Source organism: Lutra lutra, chromosome 5, assembly GCF_902655055.1.
Source record: "Lutra lutra chromosome 5, mLutLut1.2, whole genome shotgun sequence".
NCBI classification, from domain to species: Eukaryota; Metazoa; Chordata; class Mammalia; order Carnivora; family Mustelidae; genus Lutra; species Lutra lutra.
This window is the reverse complement of record NC_062282.1, coordinates 722,181-746,671: the sequence shown is the minus strand read 5'-3', so window position 1 is coordinate 746,671 and position 24,491 is coordinate 722,181. Positions and strand designations below refer to the sequence as shown.

At 64.1% G+C, this 24,491-nt stretch overlaps 1 protein-coding gene across 8 annotated transcripts; it reads left to right on the top strand.

The window, feature by feature from the left end:
- The first annotated feature begins 375 nt into the window (after positions 1 to 375).
- Positions 376 to 24,425, top strand: TERT (telomerase reverse transcriptase). Of its 8 annotated transcripts, none has more exons than XR_007127613.1 (17): positions 376 to 597; positions 717 to 2,028; positions 5,024 to 5,219; positions 6,947 to 7,127; positions 8,266 to 8,445; positions 8,755 to 8,913; positions 11,350 to 11,445; positions 12,006 to 12,091; positions 13,081 to 13,194; positions 13,534 to 13,605; positions 14,334 to 14,522; positions 17,370 to 17,496; positions 17,887 to 17,948; positions 19,120 to 19,244; positions 19,858 to 19,995; positions 20,425 to 20,619; positions 22,698 to 24,425. XR_007127613.1 is itself a non-coding variant. In XM_047730939.1 (16 exons), exons 1-16 carry the CDS (start codon positions 379 to 381, stop codon positions 20,486 to 20,488), a joined length of 3,249 nt encoding a protein of 1,082 aa, XP_047586895.1. In that variant the 5' UTR covers positions 376 to 378; the 3' UTR covers positions 20,489 to 21,342. The 8 variants fall into 8 exon arrangements, 5 of the variants coding, with proteins under 5 accessions (XP_047586895.1, XP_047586894.1, XP_047586896.1 ...); XR_007127612.1 differs by lacking the exon at positions 22,698 to 24,425 and adding an exon at positions 20,930 to 21,342; XM_047730939.1 differs by lacking the exon at positions 22,698 to 24,425 and having other exon boundaries at positions 19,929 to 19,995; positions 20,425 to 21,342.
- Positions 24,426 to 24,491: the final 66 nt, after the last annotated feature.

The following is a 24,491-nucleotide window of genomic DNA, read 5'->3' as shown; positions in this document are numbered from 1 at the left end:
AGCCCTCGGCGCCTGGGACACGGCCCATGGGATAAAGTGACAAACCAGGGGCCCCTCTCCCAGGCGGCGCAGGGCGCACCAGGTGCCCCACGTTGGGGCTCCCCCTCGGGTACCCCAGAGCCGCGGTCGCCTCCACCCCTCCCCGCCGTGCGACCTCCCCTGCAACGGCGGCTCCCTGCACGGGATCGCGGGGCGTGGGTGGAGAGGATGCGGTCCAGCCGCCAAAGCGCGCAGGGCCTCGCCACACCTGGGCGCCAACACCCTAGAAAGCCGAGACCCCGCCCAGGCCCCGCCCCTTCCTCCCCGAAGCCCCGCCTCCTCGTGCGGACCCCCTCTCGGGCCCGCCCCTTCCTCCCGCGGACCCGCCCCTCTCCGGCCATGCCGCGCGCGCCCCGGTGCCGCGCCGTGCGCGCTCTGCTGCGGAGCCGTTACCGGGAGGTGCTGCCCCTGGCCTCCTTCCTGCGGCGCCTGGGGCCCCAGGGCCGGCGGCTGGTGCGGCGCGGGGACCCGGCGGCCTTCCGCGCGCTGGTGGCCCAGTGCCTGGTGTGCGTGCCCTGGGACGCGCGGCCACCCCCCGTCGCCCCGTCCTTCCGCCAGGTGGGCTGCCCCGGGAACCCGGCTCGGGCCTGCCGGTGTGGGAGGGGGAGGGCCGCGCGCTCGGGCCCCCGGGCGCCTCGGTCCCCAGCCCTTCAGGACCCCACCCCCACCCCCCGCAGGTGTCCTGCCTGAAGGAGCTGGTGGCCCGGGTGGTGCAGAGGCTGTGCGAGCGCGGCGCCAGGAACGTGCTGGCTTTCGGCTTCGCCCTGCTAGACGGGGCCCGCGGCGGGCCGCCCCTGGCCTTCACCACCAGCGTGCGCAGCTACCTGCCCAACACCGTGACGGAAACTCTGCGCGGCAGCGGCGCGTGGGGGCTGCTGCTGCGCCGCGTGGGCGACGATGTGCTCGCCCACCTGCTCACGTGCTGCGCGCTCTACGTGCTGGTGGCCCCGAGCTGCGCCTACCAGGTGTGTGGGCCTCCGCTCTACGACCTCTGCGTCCCCGCCGCCGTGTCTCGGCCCCTCGGGCCCCCCGGCCACGGTCCTGGGACCTGGAAGGACCTCCGACCCACGCGCCAGGCCTGGAAGTCTGGCGCAAGGCGGCGGCGGCGGGGCAGATCCGGGAGCAGTCCCCCTCTAGCCAAGAGGCCCAGGCGCGGCGTGACCCCGGAGCCCGAGCAGGGGACCCAGAGGCCGTCTGCCCAGGCCCACCTGGGCAGGGCGCATGGGCCGGGTGACAACAAACCTCACGGAGTGACACCTGTCAGGGTCGCTGCAGAAGCTGCCTCTTGGGAGGGAGGGCCCCTTGGGACTCGTCTCAGCTCCGCTGCGGCACAGCCATCTCAGGGACCCCAGGGAGTACCCCATCAGCCAGCGCACCCCGAAACCAAGCACTTCCTCTACTGCTCAGGAGGCAGGGAGCGGCTGCGCCCCTCCTTCCTGCTCAGCGCCCTGCCGCCTAGCCTGACCGGGGCCCGGAAACTCGTGGAGACCGTCTTTCTGGGCTCCACGGCCCGGAGGGCAGGGGCTGCCCACAGGACGCGCCGCCTTCCCGCACGCTACTGGCGGATGCGGCCTCTGTTCCAGGAGCTGCTTGGGAACCACGCGCGGTGCCCTTACCGCGCGCTCCTCAGGACGCACTGCCCGCTTCGGGCGGAGGCCCCTGGAGCCGCGTCTAGCAAGCAGGCCCGCGGAGGAGGGGGCGTCTGCCCTTTGGAGAGGCCGGTGGCAGCCCCCGAGGAGAACGCGGACCCTCGGCGCCTGGTCCAGCTTCTCCGGCAGCACAGCAGCCCCTGGCAGGTGTACGCTTTCCTGCGGGCCTGCCTGCGCCGGCTGGTGCCCCCCGCGCTCTGGGGCTCCAGGCACAACCAGCGCCGCTTCTTGAGGAACGTGAAGAAGTTCATCTCTCTGGGCAAGCACGCCAAGCTCTCGCCCCAGGAGCTGACGTGGAAGATGAAAGTGCAGGACTGCGCCTGGCTGCGGGGGAGCCCAGGTGAGCAGCAGAGGCCGCAGGTGCCTGGTTGGACCTACAGGACCAGGTCCCTCCCTCCACCTCTGACCCCTCCTGCCTGCTTTACATGGACTGAGGCAGGCACTGGGGACACGCAGGCCCTGGGGACACGCGCGGGGAGCAGATGTGGGGATGCAGGTCCAGCCGCCGGCCAAGGTCCCTGGTGGGGAGTGGCAACAAGGAGAGACCCTGGGGTTTTGCCATTTGATCTACTCCCCAAGCTTGCAAGACATCTGAGACTCCTAGATGAGAAGATTGGCGAGCCCTCTCAGAACCAGGGTCACCACCTGGGGTATCTATCTCAGTCTCCCACGGTAGAGCTTAAAGTGCACCCGCCTCATCTCCAAAGATCGTGATTGTGATGGTCTCCAAGGGTACACCCTTTCTGGTTCCCCAAGAGGCTCTGAGCAACTTTCCAATAACTTGGGCTTGTAAGTTTTGTGTTTTAATTGTGGGAAAACAGCACGCCGCCTGAGATGCACCCTCCTAACGAATGGTTTAGTCTACAAGACACGTTGCAAAGCGTAAGGGCCGTGTTGCACAGCACATTTCTAGAACTTTCGCACTGGTCATGCCTGTGTGCTCATAACCAGCCACTCCCTTCCCGGCGCGGCGTGGTTGACCCTCCAAGGTGCCCGGCACAGCACCGGTGCTCTCAGGCTGCCGCTCACTTGGTGGAAGCGTTGAGTTCCGAGGCCCCGTCCCCAGCTTCATACGAGGTCTTCCATGCCCCGCGTACCGCACACAGGAAGGACCTGGTGCTTTCCCAGGTGACGGGCCCAGCCCCTGGACCTCCCTGTGTCCTTGCACACTCGAGCTGTGGCCCTGGCGGCCTGTTCCTTCCTGCGGCTGTGGCCACGCACATTGCACACAAGGCTGAATAAATGAGATCAAGGCTCTGTAAGCATGGCCCTCGGGTCATCTTTTCCACCCTCCCCCGTGCAGACCGTCATCTGGGCAGGGCTCGGTCTCTGTCAAGCCAACCTCGACCAGCGTCCTGCTTGCCACTCTGCCCTCTTATTCCTGTCCCCATCCCCAGAGGCCAGACTGCTGGGCTTTCCCCATCTGCTGCCCAGTGTCACTAGACATCACAGAATGGATTCCTGATGGAACCTGGGGAGGTGCCCCCCGCCCCCCCAGCCTGTCCCCCCCCCCGGCCCATATTAGGCTGGTGGCAGCCCTTGTTCCCTGACCCCAGGCACAGGTGGTCTTGTGTGGGCTGTGCTCTGTCATCCCGTCCCGTGGACTTACGCGCACCCCACGATAGTCTGAACGGTGGCCTTGACCTTCGGAGTGGAATCTGGTGTCTCTGTAGGGTCCTCACTGGGGCTTTCTGGGCCACGGTTGGGTTTTAGAGCCGTGTCCCTGCCCCCCCGCCCTGCCATCAGGTTCGCCGGCGTGCCTCTCTGAGCGCCTGGCCAGTGATCGGCCGTGCTCCCTTCCTGGCTGTGTCTTAGCTGTGCCCCACCTTCTGTTTGCTGCCCGTGTCCAGTTTCAGTCGCTTCTGAGAAGTTTCCATTTCTTGTTCGATGTCGTCTTTGGTCAGTGAGCTGCTGAGCTCTGTGTGATCTTTTCTGTTGATTCGTGACTTGGCTGTGTGGCGGCCTGTCTGCGGGATCTGGGCTGCTCAAGGTGGGCAGACGTGCATGTCCCTCGTGTGTCTGCAGGCCTGCGGGTGGCTGTTGCATTCACACCACCCGAGATCCCCCGTCCCTGTGCCGAGGGCGAGATGCTAGGGGCAGTGCTGTCTTCATCTGGGGCGGGTTTGTCCGTTGCTCCCTGTTCCGATGGTATCTGTCAGGTTGTACCAGGTGTGAGCATTCCAGAAGGTTCACGTCCCTGGGGCTGTCAGTGCCCATTACGTTAACATCTGTCCTGATGCCCCCGAGCGGCGTGCCAGCTCTCTCCTGGCGGGTGTCGGCGTCCAGCCTTCCTGGAGCCTCACGGTTTGGGCCTTGCTGGTCAGCAGCTGCTATTTTGGCTTTCGTCCAGTCTGGCAATCTTTGCCACTAACCTGGAGAATCTGACTTCTTTCCTCTGACTCTAGACGTGCCCGATGCCCCCTCATCTTTCTTCCCAGTTTGTCTGCCTTTCCTGTGCCCTTCGTCCCTGTTTGCAGGGAACCATGTGCCTCTCCCACTCCACCCTCCTTCCTGGTTTGCCCCGGTGGCGGCTGGGAGCTGCGAGCTCTGCTGTCCTCTCGGGGTTCCTCGTCCTGAGCAGCACGAGGGCCTGATGTGATCTCCCACTTAGTTATGCCCCCGGTTAGAGGTCGTGCTATGTTCTGGTCAGTGGTCATTGAACTCTGTCCCTGCCCTTGTGTCCCTGCCCCCTCTCACTGTTCTGTCCTCTCCCCCAGACCAGATTCTGGGTGCCCTTCCTACCAAGTGCACAGAATAGAGTACAGAGGACAGTTTGGGTCCATGGTGCGTGTCCCCGGCCCCATGGAGTGACTTCCCATTCCCGTGGTGTATGTCTACGGTCCTGTGTAAGTTCTCGCAGCTCTCTGGTGCCCGTTCCCAGCTGCACAGCGTCTGGCGGCCCTTACCCCTGTGTGGTTTGGCCTGGGAAGCCCCGGGTACATCTGGACCCTGCTGCCCAGCGGTGATGCTGCTGAATGGCCAGGTCCCCCCAGGGAGAGTGTGTCTCTGCTTCTCCATCCTGCTCGTAAGCCAGGACGGATGACGAAGCCCCTCTCTGTCTAGTAGAAATGTGATGTGACTGCCTGCGTCATTGAAACTCCAGTAGCCACTTTATAAAGTAGCAAAGGAAACGTGAAACCAGTAATGTCTTATTCCGCCACACATCCAAGGTGTTCTCCCGTCCCGCAGTCAGCAGACATGTGGTAATGGCGTGTGTCCCCCTCGGGCCAAGGATCGTGTTCCCTGAGCCTCAGTCCCTGCCTGCCCGTTTCGAGCAGCCAGTGTGGCTGCGATGGGCAGAGTGGACACTGCAGTCTGTGCCTTTCCCATTCCAGGGGCTCGCAGTGTGCCGGCCGCCGAGCACCGCCGCAGAGAAGGGGTCCTGGCCAGGCTCCTGTGCTGGTTGATGGGCACCTACGTGGTTGAGCTGCTCAGGTCATTTTTCTACGTCACGGAAACCACGTTTCAGAAGAACCGGCTCTTCTTCTACCGGAAGAGCGTCTGGAGCCCGTTACAGACCCTGGGAGTCAGGTGTCTCTGCCAGTGCCGCGCGCTCACGATTGTCTCTGTGTGCGCACATGACAGCCCCGTGTCCTGCCGCCCCCCCGTCATGTGTGCAGATGACAGCCCCGTGTCCCGCCCCCCTGTGTGTGCAGATGACAGCCCCGTGTCCCGCCCCCCTGTGTGTGCAGATGACAGCCCCGTGTCCCGCCCCCCTGTGTGTGCAGATGACAGCCCCGTGTCCCGCCCCCCTGTGTGTGCAGATGACAGCCCCGTGTCCCGCCCCCCTGTGTGTGCAGATGACAGACCCATGTCCCGTCCTCCCCGTGCGTGCAGATGACAGCCCCGTGTCCTGTCCCCCTCCGTGTGCAGATGACAGCCCCAGCATCCTTCCCCCCTGTGTGTGCAGATGACAGTCCCCTGTCCTGCTCCCCTGTGTTTGCAGATGACAACTCCCTTTCTTGTCCCCCACATGCACAGATGACAGCCCTGTGTCCCGCCCCACCACATTTGCAGATGACAGCTCCCTGTCCTGCTCCCCGTGTGCGCAGATGACAGCCCCGTGTCTCACCCCCCTGTGTGTGCAGATGACAGCCCCGTGTCCCGCCCCCCTGTGTGTGCAGATGACAGCCCCGTGTCCCGACCCCCCAGCTGGCTCCATGCCTCCGGGTACCCCTCACCGGGGGTCCCACCCTGGGCACAGACTCCTGGGGCCCCCTTCATTCACCTGAGATGTCAGAGTCTGGGCCACCTGGGGTCTGGGCTCTTGAAAGGGGAGAAGGTTGTACTGAATGGAAACAACCTCACAGGCAGGTCGTTGGCTTGACCTGGTACGTGGGTCAAATGCTCTTCGAATTCACACAGAATGAGCGGGATGGTCTTGGCCGTGGTGGCGTGCAGACAGGATCTGGCACAGAGGCGTGCTTCAGGCAGGGGCCCCCGAGGCAGAACCTTCCAGCTTGCCTTGCCGGAGTGGCTGCTCGGCTCGTCTGCAGGGCTGTGTCATGTCCGTCTGAAGGAGTGTGTTGGCCACACGCTGGCTCAGGATCCCGTCAGGGACGGTCTGCCAGTCTGAAGGACAAGCCCTGGCCAGGAGGCTGTGTCCTCACAGGGCTTGGCAAGGCCCCAAAGTGGCGAGATTGGGGTTCCTGGGCTGCATTGCACACTTGGGCCAAGCCCGAGCCCTGAGTCAGGACATCTCCACTGAGGGAGCTGGGCTGTGTCCTTCGGCACCTGGGAGAGGGTCGGGCAGCCTCTGTTGTGGGTTCAATGTAACAGTGTGGCCTGTGTAATGATTCAAATATCTTGTGGCTCCTGAGAGTCCTTGTAGGGACTGTGGAAACTGTCCCTCTGCCTGGCGGGCATCGGAGGCCCCATGGGGGGTTGGGCTCGCATACCCCGCTTCCTTGCTGGGGCCGGCCTGTGGGCGGTGGTGGGGGAGAGGCTGCAGGGGGCCGGCAGGCCCACGGACAGATGGTTCCATTCCTCTGGGGGGCTGCACCGGTCACCCCCTCGCCCATCCTTGTCCAAGGGTCCCGGCTGCTCCCGCCTGGGCCTCCCAGGGCTCTGTCTGGAGGGAACCTGGTGTCCGGCACCCACTGTGGAAGGGGGCTCCTCCAGCTGGCTGGCCTCGGTGTCCTGGGTGACTGGCGTCTGGCGCTGGCGCTTCAGGAGCCCGGCTGCTCTCGGGCAGGCCCCCCCGCCCTGCGCTTCCTGTGCGCCCGCCCAGCCGCGGCCCACGAGGCTCTGTGTTTCAGACAGCACCGCACCAGCGTGCGCCTCCGAGAGCTGTCCGCCGCAGAGGTCCGAAGACAGCACGAAGCCAGGGCGACTCTCCTGACGTCCAGACTCCGCTTCCTCCCCAAGCCCGGTGGGCTGCGGCCGATCGTGAACATGGACTATGTGGCGGGAGCCAGAACCTTGTGCCGAGACAAGAAGGTCAGCGCTGCTGTTTTGTCTCTAAGTCAGGAGCCCTGGAGCCCCGGCTCGGTGTGCAGGTAGACAGGAGGCCAGGAGGAGCTCTGTGGTGGTCAGGCTGCATTGATGGGAAGTGCGCCCACGGTTAGACAAGGGGCTTGTAGGAAGGCCAGGCCTACAGGATGCTAGGCAGACCCCGGGGACCCACAGGTTCTTGTGACACAAGCTGGCCACGCCGAGCCCCTGGCTTCTGGGATCCTGCTGCTGCAGGGGACTCGGTACTCCCCGTGAGCCAACGACAGAGAGAACTGGGTCGTTCATCTGCCACTAGCCTGCTGGTGTTCCAGTGACCCACACGACCTCCCCTCCGTGCCTAGCACACCCACCCCTACCGCAGGATCTAACCCCCGTGCCTTACACCCCTTCCCATGGGTCTCACCCCCGTGTCTAGCACCCCCTGGCGGGATCTCACCCCCCTGCCTAGCATACCCCTCCCCGGCTGTGGGATCTCACCCCTGTGCCTAACACCCCCCCCCCAGCGGGATCTCACTCCGGTGCCTTACACCCCTCCCCACAGTTCTCACCCCTGTGTCTAGCACCCCTTGGCGGGATCTTACCCCTGTGCCTAGCACACCCCTACCCCGCAGGTGTCACCCCCGTGCCTGGCATACTTCGTGGTCCCTGCCAATGGCATCTCTCACCAGAGCTCTGACCCTTTCTCAGTGGTTCCACAGAGTGGGGGTGATTTTGTCGCTGTGTGTCCCTGGATGAGAAAGCAAAGCTGCTGATGTTGACTGGGGACCTGGTTGGGTCTGTGCGTGAAGGGGCGCTCCTCCATGCTGGGGTGCAGGGTCCCTGCCTCATGTGGCGGGGGGCTCGGTGGGAGGAGAAGAGAGACGCCTGCAGCTGCAGTTTCCACGGTTCCCAGACCCTGTAGCGGATCCCTAGGGAGAAGCCAGGGTTTGAGGATGTGTGGGGCGATCGGTCCTCTGGCCCTTCTGGAGTCGAGTCTGGGGGATGCTGGGTGGGCTAGGGGAGGCACAGAGGCAGGGTGCTGGGCCTGGGGGGCCCAGCAGGCCGGGGCAGGGAGGTCTGACATGGCCCCTGTGTGATGGGCGTCTTCTGGGCGTGCTGCCCCTGCTCCGGGCCGGCTCCACAGATCCAGCATCTCACCTCGCAAGTGAAGACGCTGTTCAGCGTGCTGAACTACGAGCGGGCCCGGCGCCCCAGACTCCTGGGGGCCTCCGTGCTGGGCATGGACGACATCCACAGGGCCTGGCACGACTTTGTGCTGCGTGTGCGGGCCCGGGATCCAGCGCCCCGCCTGTACTTCGTCAAGGTGGGTGCCCGGTTCCGTCCCGAGCCCATGCCTGAGTGAGCCAGCTGGGCACGTCCGGTCTGCAGGAACGGTCCTCCCGACCAGCTGACCGTGTGTCATGGGCTGTGGCTGGCCTTCGTTCCCTGAGTTTGCACTAATGGGGCATCCTCTGGGGAAGCCCCATCACATTTCCGGCTGCTGAGTCTGGGGGCCGTAGAACGGGTGTGTGCCACGGGAACGGGAGACAGTGGGGGGCCAGGGTGTCTCGGTCCTCCCGCATCCGAGGGGCCCCCAGGTGCAGCACATAAACAGCACATCCGTCCCGCACAGGTGGACGTGACGGGGGCGTATGATGCCCTACCCCAGGACAGGCTGGCCGAGGTCGTCGCCAACGTGCTCAGGCCTCATGAAAACACCTACTGCTTGCGTCGCTACGCCGTGGTCCGGAGAACCGCCCAGGGGCACGTCCGCAGGTCCTTCAAGAGACATGTAAGAGCCACGGGGCGTGTGCTCCATGACGAGGGTGTCGTGTGGACGTGTCTGTGCCGTGGGTCTGCCCACCCTCTACCCAGCCCCAGAAGTTGTCCCACGCTCTCGCTGCTGTTACGTCCGAGTCTTCTCATCCTGTGGGCCGCTGCCTCCTGGTGTCCCTTTACAGAAGCAGGGCCCCTGGGATGCCAGCTGCGGCGGGGCTGATGTCCCTGCAGACAGCCTGTGGGAGCCCAGGCCTGGCCCGAGGTCATGCCGAGGGCAGAGTGAGCCCCATGGGCCAGCGCTGCGGGAGAGGAGAGCACCGCGTGGATACCTGGGCCTCACTCACTGTCCCTGCCCACACAGCAGAGCTGAGGGTCTGGGGGTGCCCCTCCCCCCTTCCCCGGGCCTGGGAAAGGACAAGTGGCCTGGTCAGCATGTGGCAGTTCTCCGCCAACCGTCAGAGCAGCCAGGCCTGCGGAGCAGCACTTGATGTGGGCACGCAGAAGGCCGCCAAGGGGAAGGCGCCGACCTGGGAAGTCTGGGGAGAGCCCCCGTGAGCACCTGCGGCGTGAGGCTGAGTGTGGTTTGCAAATCCTGAGCCTGTGAGGAATGGGGGGTTTACACGCGTGGCGCAGGTGGCAGCCACCACGGGGTTGAGACACAGAACATCACAGGTGCCCACCAGGCCCCCTGCCCCTCTCCAGGGTGCCCCCTGCTCTGACATCAGCCATGTGGACTCATGGACCTGTCTCGAAGTCCATGAATGTGACGGGTGGAACGTGCCCTTCCTGTCTGGTTCCCTCTGCTCCAAGGCGAGCCCGAACACGGGTGGCGGTCCTTCACTTTCCAGTCATGGGCGGAGTTGTGTGGCCCCGACGCTGCCTGGCGGGGCTCTGCCTCCTGCTGGGTGGGCATCGGGGGCGCCCAGGGTGGGGCAGGCGTTCCCCCGACGGGTGGTCCGTGGGCGAGAGCGCTCGTTGTTGTTGCGGTGTTGCTGAGGCGGAGCCGTGCCGGGTCGGCCGACTGACCACGTTGCCACGTGTGCGGCCGAGCCGGCTGAGCCCGCGGCCATGGAATCAGGACGGCCGCACTATGCCGGGGCCAGCATCCCCACGACGTGCCTGCCCAGCGCCCTGCGGAAGCCACTTGGGTGTCCCCGTGTGTGAGAGGCCCACGAGGTCAGCTCCTGTTTGCGGCGAGTCGCGAGCCGCTTGTCATGGACTTCTGGGGGTTCTTCCCGTGTCTGGTGCCAGCCCTTGGTCCGAGGCTGCTGAGGCACCCCAGGTGCCTTCTCTGTCTGTCTCTGCCCTTTTGGTCACAAGCGGGATGTTTGGATGAGCAGAAGTGTTTCACGTCGGTGGAGCCGGGTTGGCAGGGGCGGGTGGCTGACGCCGGTCCTTTCTGCTCCGCTGTCTGTGTCTCGCGGTGGCGATGCCGTCGGGCGTTTCCGTGGGCGCAGCTCCTGTGCTCAGCGCTCCGTGCACCAGGGCTGGTTTCCGGGACGCCTGCGGGGGCTTGTTCACGGCTTCTGTCCGCGTGTCTCCCGCGCAGGGTTTCCGGCCGGCTCGCGCTGAGCGCCTGTTCCGCCCGTTCCTCGGGCTCTTGGGCCCGCCGACCCTGCCCTCAGCTCCCGGTGCCCGGGGTGGGTTTCTCAGACTCGGTCTCTCTGCGTCATCTTTCCTTTCTCCTTGTTTCGCTGTGTTGTTCGTTGTCTGTCTTGATGGATTTTTGAATCCCGGCCTCTCGGTAGCAGCCTCGTCCTCAGGCAGGTTCCCGGCACCTCCGCTGTGGTCTCCCTCGTGGTCACTCCCGCCGCTGCTGTCTGTGAGGGGCCAGCCTTGAACGAAGCCCGTGAACCATAGGTTTCGCAGAATCCTGGTTTTCTCTGCGGAGGAGACTGACTCCCCCGACAGTGAGGGAGCGGAGAGCGCTTTGCTCTGATGCTGCTGGCCGCTGGCCCCCCTCCCCCCTCCCCGCCGTGGCCCCTGTGCTCACCAGAGCGCGCCCAGGTCCCCGCCGCGGCCTCTCACTGCTTCAGCGGCCCTTCCCAGCAGCCCCCAGTGCTCCCAGTGCCCGGAGGCAGTGGGACTAGGGAAGAAATGGCAGCTTGGCTCCTTTCTCTGCCCCAGACCCGCTCCTCCGTCCTGGTTGCTTGGGTGGCCGGGACCCCCACTGCCTCCTGCTTGGGTTCCACCTCCCACGGTGAAGGTTCAGACGTCAGGGAGGGGTCTTGGGAAGGCAGGACCCCCCCCCCCCCCAAAGAGAAAGACAGGGGACTGACCAGGTGGATGGTTCCCGAGCTCCGCAGTCCAGACCTGCTCCCAGCGCTGTGGCCTACTGTTCCCAGATGGCACCTGCTCGTCCCCGGCGCTGACGAGGTCTCCTGTGACGTGGCCTCCGCCCGCCTGGCCGGGGTGCGCAGCTGTCTCACCCATTCCTCTTTGCCGGCAGGTGTCCACCTTCACAGACCTCCCGCCGTACATGAGACAGTTTGTGGAGCGTTTGCAGGAGACGAGCTCGCTCAGGGACTCCGTGGTTATCGAGCAGGTGGGCGAGGCGGCCGCGGCGCATGCCGGGGCGGGGCGTGGACACGGCGGCGGCCCCCGGTTGCGGCTGGAGGGGCCCCGGGGCAGCCTCTTAGGGATCTACGCCGCCAGGTTGTCTGCTGCGGTCCAGCAGCAGTCCTCCTCGTGGTGAGCTCGAGACCTCCTCTCCCTCGGTTTTGATCTTGAGGCTGAACGACAACACGCCCCAAGGGGAGGACGAGTTGGATTCACCCTGTGTCCCCACCTGAACCTGACCCTCTGGGGGAAACGCCTTCCTCCTGCTTGTAAGCGGGCGCTGCTCCTGAGGGCCCTCGGGGACAGCTCAGCCCCGTGGCTCTGTGGCCTTTAGCAGAACCAGGGATGGGGATGAGCCGGTCCGGCCACCGAGGCTCGGAGACATGTAGACCTGTGCTCGCTGGCTGCCGGGTTCCTGCCTGCCGCTGCGGGACACACACTGCAACGTGCCCTCTGGGCCGGCACCCACAGGCTCGAGCCCGGCCAGAGTCACAGACTGCCTGCCGTGGCCGTCCCGCCCACCCACACGTCCATCTGTTCCTGCAGAGCTACTCTCTGAACGAAGCCAGCAGCGGCCTTTTCCACCTTTTCCTGAGCTTGGTGTACAACCACGTCATAAGGATCGGGGGCAAGTGAGTTGGGGTCCTTGCCACCTTCCTGCTGTCACCTGCAGACCCTGTGGCCACGGGGCTCCTGGGGTTTGGGAAGTCCTTTGGCATTTAAATGCCACAGATAATTTTTTTATTTTATAGAAACAAAAGCAGACTTTCCTGGGTGAGTGCCCACGGGGGACCCCAGTGTGGGGTGAGAGCGCTGGTCGTGAGGGTTCAGACTCACTGCCAAGGTCATTAGAGGTCGGCTGGAGGTGTGGGCACCTTCCCAGGGAACATTCCCGGTGCTCTGGGAATCAGAAGCTTTTTAGTTAGAGAATGTGTTGTTATTATCATGTTATGACTGATTATGGCACTTGTTACCTGTAATTACATCTGAAACGCGTCCTGAGAATCACTGCTGATGGGTGTACTGCTGGCCGGCCTTCCCAGAGGCCACGTGCTTGTCCACAGCACCCAGGCCGGAGGAGAACTTGCTTGAGGCACAGGTCATTGCTGTGTCCAACCCCCGGGGCTCCCTCAGAGGCGCCCCACCTGCTTCTCTGCTTGCGGGACCTTTACAGAAACAGGTCAGACCCATGTGGACAGTTGCACGAGTAAACAGACATTTGTCAGGGCTTCGTGGGGTGCACAGTGGTCTTGATCCACGTGCACTCTGCTGTGTGTGTGACGTGTGCGCACCAGTGCGTGACCAGCGCGTGTGTCTGTGCTTGTGTGGTCTCCATGCGTGTATAGTCTATGTGCGTGGCTGTGTGCGTGGCTGTGGTCTGTGTACGTGGTCTACTTGTGTGTCTCTGGTCTGTGTACATGGTTTGCACACAAGTGTGGTCTGTGTGCCTGTCTGGCTTGCGTGTGTCTGTGGTCTGTGTACATGGTCCACACGCGTGCTGGTCTGCATGTGGTGGGTCTCCACGTGTGCGTGGTTTGCATGTCTGTGGTCTGCATGCACGTGTGTCTGTAATGAGTGCGAGGCCCACGGGGCCTCCTCCTACCTGCGTCCTGTCCCCCAGGTCGTATGTCCAGTGTCAGGGGATCCCACAGGGCTCCGTCCTGTCCACCCTGCTGTGCAGCCTGTGTTACGGGGACATGGAGCGCAGGCTGTTTCCTGGCATCCAGCAGGACGGGTACGGACCCTCATGGTGCGCCTGTGTCAACTTGCTTCCACCTCCACCTTGCGTTTCGGGTCCGCTGGGTGTGGACAGGGGTCTGTGGCTCTGTGTCCAGTCACATGGGGGGTCATGAGTGGGTCTCGAGTGTAGGCTTAGAGGTGGCTTTGAGCACTGTCGGGGCCTGGGCGTGTTTCCACGGGCTATGACCTGCGGCTGTGTCCCTGCCCATGCGCCCCTGGCACTCCCACGTCCCACGAGGTCAGCCTTTGTCTCAGTCCTTTGGGGGAAGTGACTTTGCACCTGTCCTCGTGAACGGGGACCCTGCCGCAGCCCCGGCTCTCCCATGCCCTGCAGCCTGCTCCTGCGTCTGGTGGACGACTTCCTGCTCGTCACGCCCCACCTGAAGCAAGCACAGGCCTTCCTCAGGTGAGTCCCCCACACGTGTCCCGTGGCGCTCCCGATGCCTGGGGGCCTCTGACCCCTCCTGGAGCAACAGCCCCCGTCGCGAGGCGGATTTACATTTGCTGGATGCCCCGTGCAGGCTGCCGGGCGGAGGGTGGCCCTGGGGCGTGTCTGCGGGACTCGTGCTGCCTCAGAGCCTGGGGACTCCCCTGCGGCCAGGCTCGCGGTGACAGGTTTGTCCATAGACCGCCAGCAACCAGAGCAAAGCCCCCTCGGTTGCGCACCTTCTCCTCCCCTGGAAAACCACGCTTGAAAGGAAGCCCCTGGACTCCAGGGCTTGAGCAGGACGGCACTGAGGGCTCCATGTGCCCGATTTAATTCTGGCAAAATAACCAACCCCCACGTGGGCCTAGGCCTTGTAGCACCCCTGTTTAGCAAGTCCGGACAGACCGTGTCCCCCACGTGGCCTAAAGGGAGAAAGGGGAGCCCCACGAGCACAGTCACGGCCTCACTTCTTTTCCTGCGTGTGCAGCACAGCCCCTCTGCCATCTGCCCAGTGTGCTGCGCGCCCCAACTTCTAGGGGACTCCGGGGAAGCAGCCCCACTCCCCAGGGCAGCACCCACACCCGCCGCCATGCCCTTGGCTCCGGCTCCCTCTGGCTCGGCACCGTGGCCATCCCACCACATGAGTGCCCCAGCGCCCCTGGCGGTGCCCCCTCCTCCCAGGGGCTGACCTGGCCGCTCTGCTTCAGGACCCTGGTCAGGGGCGTTCCCGAGTATGGCTGCACGGCCAATTTGCAGAAGACGGCAGTGAACTTTCCCGTGGAGGACATGGCCCTGGGCAGCGCGGCGCCCCTCCAGCTGCCGGCCCACTGCCTGTTCCCCTGGTGTGGCTTGCTGCTGGACACCCAGACCCTGGAGGTGTCCTGTGACTACTCCAGGTGAGTGCGCCCGCAGAGGGGATGCAGCGTGGCATGCCCCCGTTTCTGCCTCCGTGTGGGACGGGTGGATCACAGGTCAGGGGTGCCCGGCGTCCCGCCCAGATGGGGCAACAACACATCCTCCTTGGGACTGAGCGCCCTCCGTAGGTGAGGGGTTTTCTGGGCTTTTCTTGGTAAGAAGAATTTGTGCAGGAGATGGGGGTCACCGGTGTGTTCTGCAGGGACACTGTAAATCTTGAGTTCAGAGGTCTGGGGACCTGCTGGGCACAAGCTCCCGAGGACACCCCGTAACGCACAGCACGGCCTCCCTGGGGAGCACGGCTGTGGTGCATAGGGCCTGCCATGTACGTAGCATGTGGCATCCTGTCCCGGTGAGCTTGGGCTGCCGTGAGCAATACCGCGGACCAGCAGCTCCCCTAGACTTGCTGTTCTCACTTCGTGGGGGCTGTGTGTCCAGGATCCAGGTGTGGGCAGGGTCGTTTCTCCTCATGGTCTCTGCCGTGGTCTCCCTGTGTTCTCTCGTCCATCTCTGCTCAGGCATCTCTCACGTCTCTCTTCCTCCAAGGATGTCTATCAGGGTCAGGGCCCACCTACGACCTTAGCTTTAATCAGTTCCCACATGACCCACGTGTCACGTGAGTTGGGGCTGTGATGTGGATTTGGGGACCCAGGTCATCCCCTCATGGCCAGTCTCCCCTGAACCCGAGAGCTCCCAGTGTGACCCCGGGCTTGGCGCGGACGCAGACTCGGGACGGGCATGAGTGGAGGAGCGCGCTCCCGTGTGAGCACCAAGTCCTGACTCCACGGCCTTGCGGTGGGGGGGCTTCCCTTCGCTGGTCAGCGCCGCCACCATCCTGCTTGTTCCCACGGTGCTCTTCCCGCTCTCCCAGCCTGCTCTGCGGGTCCCACCTCCCCGTGTGGACCCACGTCTCTGCTTCTGTGTGTGAAGCCCAGCCCCCTTTTCCCGCTCTGTCTGCCCCCATCTTGGTTGGTCTCTCCTCATCCCTGGGACGCGGCTCATTTGCCCCGGCCTCCAGCCCTCCCTTGCCATCCGGCCCTGACCAGCTCTCTGCTCCCCAAGAAGCACGGGCCATTTGGGGGTCGGGCACTGCCATGCCAGCCTGGCATCCCATTTGGCGACTTGCCAGGTGGTGACAGTGCCTGAGAGCAAGTGGGTGTCGGGGGCCGCCATGCTTGCTCAGGGCCTCTCGGTGCACACCTGCTCATGGATGCCGCCCTGAAGGCTCGGCTGCGGGGGCCAGGCAGGGGCGGGGAGATGCGAGAAGGATGAGAAGCGTCCTGGAAGGGACAGCGACAAGGCGGGCTTGTCTCGCAGACTTCCAAGCCTTCCCCAAATCCCAGCCCGGGCGAGGGCGAGGCGGCCAGAGCGGCAGGCGGGGTGCACGAGCACGAGCAAGTTTGCCGTGGTGCCACAGGGGAGCGAGGGGAAGACAGCTGGTTTTCTGAGAAGCCCCACAAGGACGCGCCGGTGCGTCTCAGCACGCCCAGGAGCAAGTTCTGGGCGGGCGCAGGAAACAAACCAGCAGAGACAGCACAGAGGGACTCAGAAGACAGGAAGGTCCTCCAATGTGGCACGGGGACGAGGAAGCAGGACGCAGCCCGCGGCCCTGAGCACCTGGGGCAGAGACGGTCACAGTGCTTCCAAGTGCGAGTGGCCTCGCCGAGTGTGGGCTGTGGGGTCCGCTGCTACTTCAGATGTGTCCTTTCAGCGCAGACAAGGGACCTGCCCCTGTCACCCAGCAGCACGGTGCAGGATTCAAACCCGGGCCTGGCAACAGCGCCTCCCTCGTGGCCCCGAGCTCTGCAGAGGTCAGACACGGAGGCTTGCAGCAAGGTCACGATGGACGCGGTCATGGAGGAGAGGGGGCAGCGCGTGGAGGCGCTTCCGCCAGGCTCTGCCCACCGCCAGAGAAGCTCCTGTCCTAGGCGCCCACTACCTCGGTGGTGCTCCCGTCGGGCCCGGGCACATGGGCACGTCTCTGAGGGCAAACACCAGTGAGTTCTCTGGAAAGCAGTAATTTGGTATTAAAGTCCTTGAAACATCCGTACCTTTTGCCCATAAGTGCACTTCCAGAAATCTGTCCTCCAGAAGCAAAAGTCACGGACGTCATTGGAGATTTGCTCGGCTGCGCAGTGAGAGTCACTGAGCTAAGGTAGCGTGGTGGCGGCGGCGGCTAACCTCTCCCCGGAGAAGCCCTTGTACAGCTGAGACCGCGGTGGACACGCTCAGTGAGACGGAAGATGACCCTGGAGCTTCGGTGCTCGAAACCAGCTCTGAGGACAGCCTCCCCCCGCGCAGACTACACAGGGCACCCGGGCACCTCCGCGGCTGGCTGCAGGAATGCCCCGTGGTTGGGCCTCCGTGTTGTGGTGTGAGCGGGCGACTTTCCTCCCACTCCCTGTGCGCACGCGCGAGCCTCGCCCTCGGGGTCAGGCCTCCCGGGGGACGCCATCCTCCTGCGAGAAGTCCTCCAGGCAGCCGAAAGGCACAGGGCTGTGGCCTCAAGGGACCCGGGAAGCCGCGCAGGGAGGCGTGTGTTCGCACGTGACAGACACGTGTACTTGAGTCGCGTGGATTTTACTGGCTCTGCGCCATGGGCTGCTAAGGGCGAACACGCTTGGGACCCAGACCATGGCCCAGTGCGTGCGGTGCGGGGGTGAGGGGCCCCGCCCATCTGCGACCCCATGGCCCAGGCCTCCCCCAAGGGCGGCACTGGGCATGGGCGGACACTACCGTGTGCAGGGCAGTCACTGTGCACCGGACAGTGTGGGCAGGCGGGCCTCGAGGAGGTCACACAGCTCAGCGCGGGCCACTCTGTTCCGCAGTTACGCCCGCACGTCCATCCGCTCGAGCCTGACCTTCAGCCAGGGCACCCGGCCCGGGAGGAGCCTGCGGTACAAGCTGTTCACGCTCCTGCGGCTCAAGTGCTGCGCCCTGTTCCTGGACCTGCAGGTACGCGTGCCTGGCGCGGGGCTCGTGTGCGTGTGCGCGCGTGTGTGTGTGCGCATGTGTGTGCAAGCCTGTATCTGGGTACCCAGGTGCAGATGTCTTCAGCCCCCACCGCGGCCCCTCGTTCTGGGCAGTGGGCGTTCCGGATGCTGGGGCCTCTCCCCGCGGTGGGCGTTCTGGGCGTCAGGCCCCTCCCCATGGTGGGCGTCCAAGGCCTTGGGGCCCAGGCTTGAGGACCGCTCAGCCCTCACCTCCCCATCCCTGCCTGCGGGTCCTTCCCTCCAGCAGTCCCGCCCCCACTGCCCACGGCCTGGCTTTGACCTGGTGATAAAACGCTAGACCCACATCTAAATTCCAGACGTGGTCGCAGCGTCTTTCTGTCTTTGTGACCAGGTGAACTGCGTCCGCACGGTTTATGCAAACGTTTACAAGATATTCCTGCTGCAGGCCTACAGGTGGGTTCCCCGGCCGCACGGCCACACCACAGGACCGTCGCAGCCCCGGCACTCCCTCAGCCTGGCAGTGCGCCCTGCCCCCTGGTGTCCCAGGATTGAAGGATGCGGTATATGCCGGGTTTTCACTGCAGACTTGCGGTTTCGTGTGTGTGTGTGTGTGTGTGTGTGTGTGTGCACCTCGCATGGTTGGAGGCGTCTGTCCTGTCACCAGGCAGGAGTGGGCGGCCGGTGTGGCCTGGGTGTCCCCACTCTTGTGCACTGAGCAGGACCCTTGCAGGGGCCTGGGGCACGAGGCAGATGCAGGCAGCCCGCGTGCAGAGGTGAAGGCAGACACCGCAGGGCTCAGGTCCCGGAGAGCAGATGATTAGGCAGGGGCAGGGGAGGGTCCACAGCCCTCTGATGTCCCCACAGAAAGGGTTGTGGCCCACAAACAGCCCAGCTGTCATTCCTGTCCCTCTAACAGGAACATCTCAGGCCCCGTGTGCTTCTGGAACATTCCTGGCCCCTGGGTGGCTCCAGGTCATCTTGCTGAGAACTGGGGCGTGGCTGGGCAGTTGTGGGGCCCTGCCCTTCTCATGCCTTCCTATAGCTCTTTGGGGGATACTGCATCCTTGGGCCATGTTGACGCAGGTGTCCCGGTGGCTGCCGTGCCTCAGACACAAAGCCAGGCTTTGGTCTGGTTTGCAAGGGAGACCTGCCCCTAGCTGCTCAGGGAGCCGCTAACTTCCAGCCATAGTCAGGACAGATGGACACAGGAGCCGGGGGGCGGACAAGGGGCCGGGCATCGTGTTGAGCCTGGGCGAGTCTGTGTGACCTAGAGGCGTGCACTGTTGTTTCCAGGTCTCTGGTCTCCCGCCTCAGCGGGTTATCGTGCGTGTGAAGTCAGGTGCTGGGCGAGCAAAGCACAAGCCCGTTACTCCAGAAGGGGCCCAGGTGGTCAGCGAGAGCAGGAGCCACCTGGGGGGGCTTGTCCTGTGGCCCCGGGCACGTGCAGACACATAGGGACACGTGTACACGTAGACACACCTGCACACGCGCATAGGGGCACACACGCACAGAGACACTTGCACATGCACACAGGCACGAGCACGCACGCGAAGAGACGTGTACACACATGCACGCCCGCGTCCCAGCCCCAGGGCTCTCCTGCCACAAAGCGTCCCTTCGTCAGGTTCCACGCGTGTGTGCTCCAGTTTCCGTTTGACCAGCCGGTGAGGAAGAACCCCGCCTTCTTCCTCCGCATCATCTCAGACACCGCGTCACGCTGCTACTCCCTCCTGAAAGCCAGGAACACAGGTGTGCGCGGAGGGCCGGGGTTACTGGGTGTGGCTGACGGGTTTTGTGGGGTCGCCTGTGGCGCTGGCAGTGTGCGGATGCTCCCCGGCACACTTATGGCATGGCGCGGCTGCGGGCTCTGGGAGCTCACCTGTCGGGCCTGGGGGTGTCAGCACCCCCTGTTCCCGCTTTGGTGCTCTCGACCTTGTGCATAGATCCAGGCCCACAGTGGAGAGGAGGCGAGGCCCCAGCCAGTCTGCAGCCTGGCCTTCCTCCAGGCATCCCGAGGACCATCCCTGCCCCGCTCTGCTTCATCCCAGAAGCAGCTGGCCGGTCTGTAGCTCAGGCTGCGCCGTGTCCCTCGGGCCTGTTTTACTTCGTTTGGTGCGGGTTGCTTTTGAGAACAGGACCAAAGCGCCCAGAGTCAGGGTTCCCTGGGGCCTGTTTTGGGGCTGACCTTGAATTGACGTTGCCCGTTTGACCCCCAGCCTCTGCCCCTGCTCCCAGGCTCGTGGACGGGGCTGCAGGGACCCTAGGCAGCATCGGGCACCTCGGAGCACATGGTCTTCCGGGCGTGGCCTTAGCCTGTCTGTCTATGTCACGTCCCCCCGCACCCCCCCCAACCCCCGCGCAGGGATGTCCCTGGGGGCCAAGGGCGCCTCTGGCCTGTTTCCTTCTGAGGCTGCGCGGTGGCTCTGCCTCCAGGCCTTCTTGCTCAAGCTGGCTCGTCACAGTGGCACCTACCGGTGTCTCTTGGGGGCACTCCGGGCAGGTAAGTGGGAGGCGCCCCGTCCTGCTGTGTGTGTACGTGAGCAACGTCGTCCACGTCTGCATGGCGGTGGGTGGGTCCAGGAGCCCTGGTGGTGGGATGCAGGTGCCCTGGGTCGCAGGCTCTCACCCTGGGGCCTGGCATGCCCCACTGCTCACTCAACCTCCCCACACCTTGACCCCGGTTTGGGGAGAGGCCAAGGCCTCATCACTCCCTCCAGCCCCACTGGCCTGGCTGTCGTCTACACTCGTAACCTGTGTCCCTGGGCCTCTGCCCTAGCTGCCCCAACATGGGCAGGGGGAGCCCCAGCAGCAAGTCTGTCCTGCACACCCCAGCCCACCCGGCCCCCAGAGCTTGGCCTGCACAGGGATGGACCACACCTGCCCGACCTTGGCCTTGCAGGGCATTCTCATGTCGCTTGTCCCCTTCCAGCCCAAGGGCACCTGTGCCGACAGCTCCCGAGGGCGACCTTGGCCGCCTTGGAGGCAGCGGCTGACCCCAGCCTGACTGCAGACTTCAACACCATCTTGGACTGACCACCTGTCCGCGCAGCCCAGAGTGACCTCCAAGACCCCTGAGCCCGGGCCTTGTGACTTCATGTGCTGAGAGCTGCCGGCTCGCCTTCAGGTCTGGACCTTTTCTCCCCTGAGACCCTGACACTTGAGCTGCCGGCCGGCGCCCCCGTAGAGGCCTGCCCCCACGTCCTTGGGGAGGAGAGCCCACCCGGCACCTCTCCCCATCCAGGTGGTTTCCTTGTGTTCTTCGGGCACAGACCACCAGGAGGGGGCAGGCGGGAGCACTGGGCTGACGAACCGGGCCTGTGTGGACCTTTGTCACCCTGCCCCACCCCTGGCTGGGGACTCCTCCAGTCTGCACACGTCCCTGAGGGCGCCTGGTGGTGGGTGTGGTTCTTTACCGCTGCCTGTCCGGCCCCCAGGCCCATACTGTCTGTGCCCCCAGCCGTCCCCGCACGGCGTCCAAAGTCTGTGCCTGCTCAGCTTTGCCCAGAAGCCAAGGGCCCAGTCAGCTGTTCTGGACTGGACCCACCCCACCCATCCTAGTGACCTTGCCCTGCCCCCCCACGGCCTCCTGGAGCCTGAGTGTCTGGCCCACTGCGCCCGCCACCACCCCCACTTCCGACTCCTCTCCTCCAGCTCTTGCTCCACACACGGTGGCCCTGTGTCATCTTGGTGGTGTTCCTCTGTGTGGCCTCCTCCCCCCAGACCTGCCACTCCCGGTTACTCCTGGGAGCCACGGAGGGAACACGCCAAGCTTTTGCTCTTAGAGGCTTCCATTTTCCACGTTTGTATTAAACACAGCCTGCGTGGGCATCTGTCCTGTTTTCCATAATTACAGACACCTGTGCCTGTGTCCACACATCATGCGAGGGGTCCTTGGCCTGGTGGGGTTCCCAGGGGTCTTCCTGGGGCAGGTGCAGCCAGACCGTGAGTCAGAAGGACCCCGCCCAGCACCCGCCCTGTCTACGGCGAACTCTGGCCTTACTGTGGACCCTGGGAGGGGTTGGGCAGCCAGGGCCTGAAGCCCAGAACACTGGGTCTCCTAGTGAGCACGTTTCTCTGGCTTCTCTGTGTCCGGGGCTCTCCTGGCGGCTTCCTTGGAATGGGCAGTAGGGGCACAACATGAGGGTTTGGGAGGTAGATGGTAGCCCACTGCCCTGCGTCCAGCCCTGGCCGCTCGCCCAGGCTGCCGGTCTCCCGCTCCCGTGCCCCGGACCTGTGCAGGTGATTGTGCCTGTGTGTCTCCTTCATCACCTCAGCCCAGAGGCTGTGTTCGTATCCGGACACATCAACCAGCAGGGCTCGGGCCAGGGAACAGGTGTCGTGGGGACAGGCTCTGCAGGAGGGGCTGTTCGAGCCGGCAGGAGTGGGGCTCCTGCTCATGCACCGGGGAGCCCCCCAGGCTGAGGGACAGCGAGGGCCTGCAGGAAGGTGCCAGGTTTGGGGGTGGTGCTTTGCTCAGGGTCCCAGATCACGGCTCTGGCGGGGGCCTAGGTGGAGGATCTTGGGGGTAGTGAGCGGCCCCACAGGTTGTGGCAAGAGAGGGTCAGCCTGATAGGGCAGCAGCAGGGTGACCCAGACAGAACTTTCTGGGAAAGGCAGGCATTCATGGGTGACCTGGGCAGTGAGGTGGGTGTCAGCCCGAGCTGTCCCGTGGGCTTGAACTGCACAGGTGTTCCTCCACCCCAAACAGATTTCTGCTTCAGCAGATCTGGGGAAGAGCCCAGGATTTGTGCCTTAGGGAGTTTTGGGTGACGCTGGTGCTGTTGCTGGGGGGACCACCCGCCAAGAGCCCCCTCAGGGAGGACGGGCTGTCCTGAGCAATGGTGACCACAAGCTCAGGGTTGGGAGTTTGGACGTGGGTAGGAGGCAGAGTTGGGGGGGGATGTGACCAGGGCCACCAGGGAAGTGGCCAGAGGTCATGGAGGGTCAGAAGGCCCACATGGGGGGTGGGCCAGAGCCACACCTAATCGCCCCCATGAGGTGGCCCTGGGCAGAATGTGTTGTGCGTGGAGCCACGGGCTTTCTTAGGACAAGCTGAGCCCTGCCCTGGCTTGGTCTTGGTGGAGGATGAGCCCACGTGTGGGAGACACTCGTGTACCCATCCAGACCATTCAGGGGGTGGGGGCTGTGAAGAAAGGGCCGCTCCAGGGAGCTGGCTGACTGCCTTGTCCTTTGTGATGGCAGGAAGGCTTCCTTCCGGGATGTCCCTGATGGGCCACATGACGTGTGGCCATCGAGTGTGCCATCAGATGGGGTGCTGCTGCTGCAGCCCGGGATTCTGGAGCTGGGGCCCTGCCACGGCAGGCTTTGTGAACGTTGCCTTGTTTACTGCCGCTGCCGTGCACAGCGTCCCAGGGGCTGTGCGGACGCATTTATGGAGGACCCAAGTCCATGCAGCGGTCGTAAATGCAGCGGGCGGAAAATGCAGTGGAGATGAGCCGAGCGGAACCGGGCCCCACCCAGCGTGCACGCCAACCTGGCTGCGGTGGTGCCTCCGCTGTCAGAAGCAGGAGAGCTGACCTGCTCTGCTGGGGCGGATGGAGCCCGCGGGGACACTGCTGGGACCCCACACCACGCTCCCGAGCTGACCTGCCACTGTCCCCCACCTGCTCCCAGGCCCCAGGGGCCCATTTCTGGCATTCCAGTCACGGACCAGACCCTAGAGGTCAGCCGTCCGTCTGTCCCCAGTTTGAGTCTCGTTTCTCGGGTACAGACGTCCCGTCAGCATCTTACTCGGGATTGCTGATGTGTTAAAGCCCCGAGAAGACTGGTGCTTGGTCGGGCTCAACTCACTGAGAACCCTTTCTGGTTCATCTCCTTAAAATCCGTATGTGCATGGCTAAACCTCCTCCAGGTGAGGAGTGAAAATGAGATTTTTAAGACAAAGAAAAAGACCCTAGTTTCCCGGTGTTCCCTGGGTCTGCGCTGCGCATTAGAAGGCTCGCTGACTGATGTGTTCTGTGGCGTGCAGGCAGCGCGTGCAGCTCAGGAAGAGTGGCTTGAGAGAAAGTGTAGCCAGTGCCCCCAGGACCTCACCTGCCATCCCCTGGGTGTGTGCGTGCACCTGGACACCTTGCTCACCTGTGAGGACTCCGTGAAGGGCTCACCAAACCTGGGTGGGCCCAGAATCCCCCAGGCACCGTGGGAAGTGGAACAATGACGCCCCAAAGGTGCCCCTGCCCTGACCACAGAGCCTGGGAGTGCTCCCTGATGTGGCACAGGGGGATTGTGGGTGCAGTGGGGTTAGGCAGCCAATCAGTTGACCTCAGGACGGGGAGATCATCCTGAATTATCCAGGCGCACTCAGGGAAACCCCAACATGAGGAGACAGTGTTGGAAAGACATGGCGAGGACTCACCAGCCTTGCTGGGTTTTTGATGGAGGAAGGGGCCACAAGCCAAGGGTCATCGCACGGCTCACCCTACCCACGGGGCTCGGGGGCACACTTCGGGGGGTGTTCTTGGGCTTGCTTCATCTTAATACTCAGCTCCTCTGAGAGGGACATTGGAGCAGGAGCTTCTGTTTCCCGGGGTCTGGGCGGCCTAGACAAGGGCAGCCCCAGCAAGCACGTCTGGACCATGCTCATGGCGGCGTTTCAGCACCCTGGACAGTTTCAGCACCCTGGACAGCGTCTCGCTGCTCTGCATTACCGGGTTCCGCGTCTTCCCGGGGTTTGATCCCAGCAGCACGAAGGGCGCACACGGGCTGCGGCAAGTCGGGAGCAAGCCTGTGTGTCGGGGCCAGCACCTGAGACCTGATCCCTGCTTCACGGACGAGAGAGAATCAGCCTTTTTGTACTTTCTTGACCCACATTTGAGTCTCTGAGAAAATTTTTAAAGAACAAAGAGTGGTGTTTCTCAACAATAAGGTCAGGAGAGCGTTCAGCACCTGCCTGTGCTCGTGCAGGGAGGACCCGTCCTGGGGCAGGAGGAGCCATGCCGTGGGCGCTGTGAGGGTTCCCCACACACGGGAGGCCTG